General features: G+C 32.6%; 1 protein-coding gene across 1 annotated transcript; it reads left to right on the top strand.

Annotated features, from left to right (window-relative positions):
* The first annotated feature begins 1,355 nt into the window (after nucleotides 1-1,355).
* Nucleotides 1,356-5,626, top strand: Cox10 (Cytochrome c oxidase assembly factor 10). The gene is made up of 8 exons (XM_090105026.1): nucleotides 1,356-1,507; nucleotides 2,131-2,262; nucleotides 2,383-2,593; nucleotides 3,087-3,282; nucleotides 3,720-3,895; nucleotides 4,221-4,400; nucleotides 4,619-4,753; nucleotides 4,851-5,626. The coding sequence occupies exons 2-8, from the start codon at nucleotides 2,173-2,175 to the stop codon at nucleotides 5,078-5,080; spliced, it is 1,218 nt and encodes a 405-aa protein (XP_089961152.1). The 5' UTR covers nucleotides 1,356-1,507; nucleotides 2,131-2,172; the 3' UTR covers nucleotides 5,081-5,626.
* Nucleotides 5,627-7,155: the final 1,529 nt, after the last annotated feature.

Genomic DNA, 7,155 nt, shown 5'->3' on the forward strand with positions numbered 1-7,155 from the left:
CGTAATTAGACGGAAAAAAAATATATGGCATGAAAAACTTTGCTTTTGTGCTTAGAAGACTGATTGAAGGAAATTTTTAAAAATCTCGGATTTTAATTTTTTATTGAAAATAAAACTATTGAAATAAAAACGTTTATTATTTTTATTAAGTTTTACTATCAAATTAGCTTACAGAGAAGTGGAAAATAACTTAAAAGTGCACACTTTTACTTTTTCTTTTATGTTCATAGCTACTTTCTCTCTATAAACCCCAAATATAGTCGCCCATCATGTTTTCATTGTATTGGCCTTGATAGCGTTGTACAAAATTCATGATGTCCTGATGGAAACGTTCTCTTTGCTCTTCGGAATAGGCTCCCATATTGTTTTTAAATTTATCCAAATGAGCATGCAGCATATGTACTTTTAATGACATCCTGCAGCCCATGGCCTTAAAATTTGTAATTGGAATTTGCCTTTCCTTCCAAACACCTTTTACAATATCTACAAGCAACATGTGGAGCCCATGGCTTATCTTGATTCCGTACAGGACAGTCAAAATATGCTTCATAGGCTTCACAGAGAACGTGAGATGTCTTTAGTTCATATTTCACGTCTCGAACTTTAATAAATTGACCACATATAAAACAAAATGCATCAGCATCGTATTTGCACTTTCGTGACGACATTTTAAGTTATTCTGGGCTTGTAAATAATACCTGATGGTTGTTTTTGTTTATCACTCGGGTGCCATCTAGCGGCACAGTGTAAACGTAATATCCCACTCTCACCGCGCGGTCTTTTTAAAAATATTAAAATCAATTAAAATTTATGAAAAAATTGAAAAATTAGTATTATTATTATAACTATCACAAAAGCAAACTTTATACCGAAAAAAGGTATTTTCTTTTCGTTTTTGTGCATAACTAACTGGAAAATAATAGTATAAACTTTAGGACAAAGAACGAAATTTTTTTTGTTGAGTCGTGTAATTTGCAACAGACAACTTAGCACACCAACAACCACTTCCGTATTCCAATCTCGAATTGAATCAAAATAAAAACAAAAAAAAAATTGTTGCCAGAATAGGAAATCACATTTACACATTTTCTACGTAAATTTATGAAACCCTTGTAAATGTGTGGATACGATAGGAAATCTGAAGATAGGTAGGAGAAAAGTTTCCAAATGCACGATAATTATCAAGTAATAAAAACCCCATTTAAAAAAATTAATTAAATAATTATTAGAATTTCTAGTCATTCATCAATCATAGACAATTTTTTTGTGTCAAAGACAAAGTAGGCCGACCGTAGACAGAGAGGCCGACTGACGTATGTTACGTCAAAACTCAAATGTCACCTGAGAATGTCACATTTTAAAACGTCGTCCTTGGGGCTGTAAGGCCTACAGGGCAACAAAATAACCTATAATTCAAATATAATTCGATATAATAATATCGATTATTATTATAGTGAAACACATATAACTATTAAGTTACTACCTTGATTATAAAATCAGTGGTCAGGTATGTATATGTTTTTTATTATTTTAGTTTACTTCCCTAACGATTGTTTCTTCTCTAATAATTAATATACTTATTAATGAAAATATTTATACATCTAGTAGGCATATTATTTATATAGCTATCTATTAATTAAGGACAATTCTTATCAAAAACATTTTGACGTGCAGTTTACAACAAACATTCCAACCTATGTTTTCAAACATTGCGCAATTATGTAACATTTATTAATTTTTTAACATTTGACGACGCGGTTGGCGCAGTGGTAAAGTAACTGCCTACTGAGCCGACGGTCCCGGGTTCGATCCCCGGTCAGGGCAAATATTTGTGTGATGAACTCAATTATTTGTTCTTGGGTCTGGGTGTTATTATCTATATATGTATTTATTAAATATTATATTTATCGTCGCCTAGTACCCACAACACAAGCCTTAATTGAGCTTACTGTGGGACTAGGTCGATTTGTGTAATAATGTCCTATGATATTTATTTATTTATTTATTTATTTATTTTTTAATTTATTTGAATTGACTTTTGTACTGATACTAGGAAACCCCTACTTGATTAGTTTTAAATATTATCAGACTATTATCCTTTATAATTAATTTAAAATTTTGTAATTACAGGATGTTAACCTAAAAGGAAAACAAATATACAAATTCCTTACCATGACCTATCTTAAGCTTATACGCTGTACTTTATATTTTAAAACTGGTGTAAAAGACCTTTCACCGAAATCAGTGCTATTAAAAATTGGTGTAAGTATTTACATCATATTTTTATTAAATTAAGTTTATTTAGTTTACAAACATTTGAATTTTGAAGATGTAATGCTATACATATGCTATTATTATTATAAAATATGAATATAATTTCAGAATGGACAACAAACCAATATCGCTAGAATATCAACAACACACCACCTTAGCAGTAATTTACCGTTGACAAGCCAAACACAGCCCGCAGTTACCAAAAAGAAAAGTAAAAATGTTCCTCAAGATACTAGAGTGTGGAAGGAGACTCCGACCCATGATGTTAAGAATAACTTAGTCCAATATTGTATGATGCTGTCGAAGTTTCGTCTAACTTGTAAGTTTAAATATGGCATACAATATTTATTATATTTATAGAATTTTACTATCTCTCTATCAGTTCATTAATCCACATTTGCATCCAAATGAAAAATATATAATATCAGTCACAACTTTATTTAAAAGAAATGCAATAAATATACATTTACATGAAATTTCAAATAATATTTTTATTTGGGACCTTGTTACATTAAGGAATTTATTATATTTATCTATACTAATATTATAAAGCTGAAGAGTTTGTTTGTTTGAACGCACTAATCTCGGGAACTACCGGTCCGATTTGAAAAATTCTTTCGGTGTTAGATAGCCCATTTATCGAGGAAGGTTATAGGCTATATTTCATCACGCTACGGGCAACAGGAGTGGAGCCACGGGGGTGAAACCGCGCGGAGCAGCTAGTCATGAATAACTCTCAACAAGTAATTAATTGATGACTGAGACTATTTTATATTTTTTTAAATAAAAATATATTATTTTGTTTATTTCAGCATTAGTAGTAATGACATCAATGGCGGGCTACGCCCTAGCGCCCGCGCCGTTCGAGCTCACGACATTCGCCCTCTGTGCAGTAGGCACAGGGCTCGTCAGTTCTGCGGCCAATTCCATAAATCAGTACCATGAAGTACCATTTGATGCTCAGATGTCGAGAACTAAGAATAGGGTGCTTGTGAAGGGACTGTTGGAGTAAGGAATTTTTATGATTTATTTGTCTAAAACTTTGATTGTTAGTGACAACTTTTTTTCTGTTGTATTGTATATTGCAAGCTTAGATAATAATCTTATCTTATATATAAAAATGAATCGCAAAATGTGTTGGTAAGCGCATAACTCGAGAACGGCTGAACCGATTTCGATAATTCTTTTTTTATTATATTCCTTGAAGTACGAGGATGGTTCTTATGTAGAGAAAACGTAAACATGTACCACGGGCGAAGCCGGGGCGGACCGCTAGTGATGAATAATATAACGTATAGAATATTGTCTATACAAACTTAAATGCAGTTATTTCAATAAAATAAATTAGAGTTTACAAAAATTCCTCAACAAATTTGACTTGTACAGTATTTTTTCGTAAACAATTTCTTTTTATAATAATCCTTAAAAAATAAACATTATTTCAGGCCAGCGCACGCAATTGGTTTCGCAGCAGTAACTAGCGCGACGGGGCTCGGTATCCTCTATCTAGGAGTAAACCCTCTCACTGCGGCGTTGGGTGCAGCGAACTTGGTGCTTTATACCTCTATATATACGCCTATGAAAAGAATGTCCATATTAAATACGTGGTTAGGATCTGTAGGTAAGTTCCTCTTGTAATTTTAAATTTTATCGTAAAGTGATATGATTTTTATGTTGTTGTGTTTCCTGTCTGTTTTTATCATCATAAGTAAAATAGGTATATCCCTTAATAATTACAAAAAAAAACGAAACTATATCCAACAAAAAAAATCGAATAATTATTTTTATATTGTTAACTGTAACAGTAATCTGAGGACTATGACTAAGTCATTCCCAATTGTTGTTGCAACTTCAAAGTAATATTCTAAGTAAACTCATCCATGAGGCATCAAAAACAGCATTTATTTAAAATTATTTTCATAATAAAATTAATTTCTCAATTCCAGTTGGTGCGATCCCCCCTCTAATGGGTTGGGCGGGGTGTTCAGGCTCGCTGGACATGGGCGCGTTAGTACTCGGCATTATACTGTATTCGTGGCAGTTTCCCCACTTCAACGCTCTGTCGTGGAACCTGAGGCCAGACTACTCGAGAGCGGGGTATAGGATGATGGCGGTTACTGATCCTGGTATGGTTTTATTCATAATTTTTGGGAAATAAGTTTTCTAAATTCGATGATTTAAATAGAGATTAAAATATATTTATTTTTATTGATTCTAATATGATTAGTTACCTTTTTTGTTATGCTAATATAAAAAAAATATCTTATTAAAAAATGTTATTTTATATTATGCTTTTATTGTAAGGTTCCTATAATGTAAAAACTGGCCATTTTAATTATTTCAGCATTATGCAGAAGAGTGGCTCTACGGCATACGGCTGTAATAACAGCGACGTGTCTTGCGGCGCCCTATCTTGGTGTTACCAACATGTGGTTTGCGGCCGAATCTTTACCATTAAATATATACTTTTCGTACTTAGGTAAGCCATATATATTATTAAGATTTTTTCATTCTTGTGATTTCTATATATAAATTTGATTATGAAATCTTGTATTAATTTTTATTATTTTTTTCAGCCTGGCAATTCTACAAAAAATCTGATAGCGGTAGTTCAAGAAAACTGTTCAGATTTTCGTTAATACATTTACCAGCACTTATGTTACTTATGCTTGTCAATAAGAAATATTGGAGCTCTGCTGATTCGCAGGAAAATGAATTACAAAAACCGGAAGTGAAGTTACCAGAGACAAAACGCATCACAGTGTTGCCACGTGGACCGGTTGTCGCCGCGCAAGAGGCTGAATGATAAATGATGTTTTTCTATTAAAACATAGTTTAATGATCCAGTGCTATTCACTAATCGATAAAGGTTGCGACTTCCTTGATGTTGTTTGGATGTTAGACGTAAGCTTTGATTTAGAATACTTTGAAAATTCTTTTGAAATGATAATTATTTTCAAGTCCAATGTTTATGCTGTCTAAAATGTTTATTTTAACATAGCTTTAATTAGAGGTTCAGAACGAATCCTAGTAGTGTTTATTATTTATTAATCCTGTTATATCAACAGAAGTCACAGCCTATTCTAAATTTCCACTATTACAATAGTTATTGTATGAAAATTTACTCAGAACTTATGAAAAGCACTGGATCTTAGAATATAATAGTAGACTTTTTTTTCTGTAAATAATGTACAATGTCAGTTTGTGATTTTATTTATAGAGCTTGTGTAAGATAAATCGATCCACGAGATTGTAAGTTATATTTTTTGATGTTGTTGATACATTGTAGTCATTTTAATTTATGAATCAGGACGGCAAATAAAATACAGCGTTTAATAAATCCTTAAATTTATTCATTTGTGTTTATAATTTAAATTACAGTTAGACATGGAATTAAAATTAATCTACATACATACAAAACAATCAGACAATGATTTGAACATCTAACAGACGGACAGTGGGTGACAAGTAATGTTTAACAAAATGCAATAAAATGGAGTTCTGTGCAGTAACAAAAACCCATTGATCAAACATAATAAGTAACATTCTTCAGACATCTTATTTCCTGAAAACAAACAAAAACAAAATTAGTTTACATTCATACTAATAAACATGGAAGTGTTTTTTTTTTTCGCAATAGCTTTGGTAAGAATTTTGCAAATCTTTATTACCAACTTTATTAACACACTACATTTTACATAAGAACACACTTTATAAGATAAATTAGGAAAGAACCAACCAATAATAACTAGGATTCCTTTCAACCTATCACACATTGCCACTTGTTTATAGACCGGGAGATACTGACACAAAATTTCGAGTCATTTGTAACAGGATGGCGGTTCTACAGGGGTCTTAGTACGCAATGACAAAAAGAAAAACGATGGTGTGAACACTGGTACCGGCGGTTTAGTCGCGTGGGCGTTAGTCGAACTCGTCGTAAAAATAGCGAAAGTCAAACGATTTGTAACACAAAAATTTTAGAATTTACCGATAGCCCATAAAAAAGAAGTAGGCGGTACTGTCATGCCATACTTTTCCGGTGTGACTTACAGCCCGCCATACCGACACAAATGTGTTGATTTAAAAAAAAACAATTCAACCATTTGTACCAGGCTAACTTTTGCACAGGTAACCATCGTCGTCTAGCCATTTACGAAAATCACCATACCATACTTTTTGGACGATTCCAAATGGTCGCCATACCGCCGAAAATATGCAAAAATTTTTTTTTTCGCCAAACTTTTTGTACCAGTATTGCATTTAGATTTTTGGAGAGTATTTGATAAAATGTGACCATTATTATATTTGCCATACTTCTTGTAGGGGGAAAAAGTGCTGCCATACTTCATAAATAAATTTATTATTAATTTATAGAAGTGAAGATTTCTACCACCTAGATCTTTGAAATTTTGTATTTATATTTGTTGAACCTCAAACTTATAGGAAAGATTAATGCCATACTGTTACAAATCGTTCAAAATACGAATAAAATCATACAATAAAAAAAAATCTTATACACATTCGCCACCTCCCACAGGTATGGCATTATCACACTTCTATTTATAATCATTCAGGAGTTGTTGAAAAAAAAATTTAGGGTGTTACAAATGGTTCGGCGAAAAAAAAAATTTGCAGATTTTCGGCGGTATGGCGACCATTTGGAATCGTCCGAAAAGTATGGCATGGCGATTTTCGTAAATGGCTGCACGACGATGGTTACCTGTGCAAAAGTTAGCCTGGTACAAATGGTTGAATTGTTTTTTTTTAAATCAACACATTCGCGTCGGTACGGCGGGCTGTAAGTCACACCGGAAAAGTATGGCATGACACTACCGCCTACTCCTTTTTTTTTTACGGGCTATCGGTAAATTCTAAAAT

This window comes from Colias eurytheme, chromosome 9, assembly GCF_061535395.1.
Source record: "Colias eurytheme isolate Ceu_HAF_F1 chromosome 9, ilColEury1 Martin Lab GWU primary, whole genome shotgun sequence".
NCBI lineage: Eukaryota > Metazoa > Arthropoda > Insecta > Lepidoptera > Pieridae > Colias > Colias eurytheme.

Excerpts from the sequence above, each read along its gene's own strand:
- Cox10 (XM_090105026.1), top strand. The coding sequence starts at position 2,173 with ATGACCTATCTTAAGCTTATACGCTGTACTTTATATTTTAAAACTGGT. Across the intron at positions 4,401-4,618 it reads GATGGCGGTTACTGATCCTG|CATTATGCAGAAGAGTGGCT; the intron begins GTATGGTTTTAT and ends TAATTATTTCAG. Across the intron at positions 4,754-4,850 it reads TATATACTTTTCGTACTTAG|CCTGGCAATTCTACAAAAAA; the intron begins GTAAGCCATATA and ends TATTTTTTTCAG.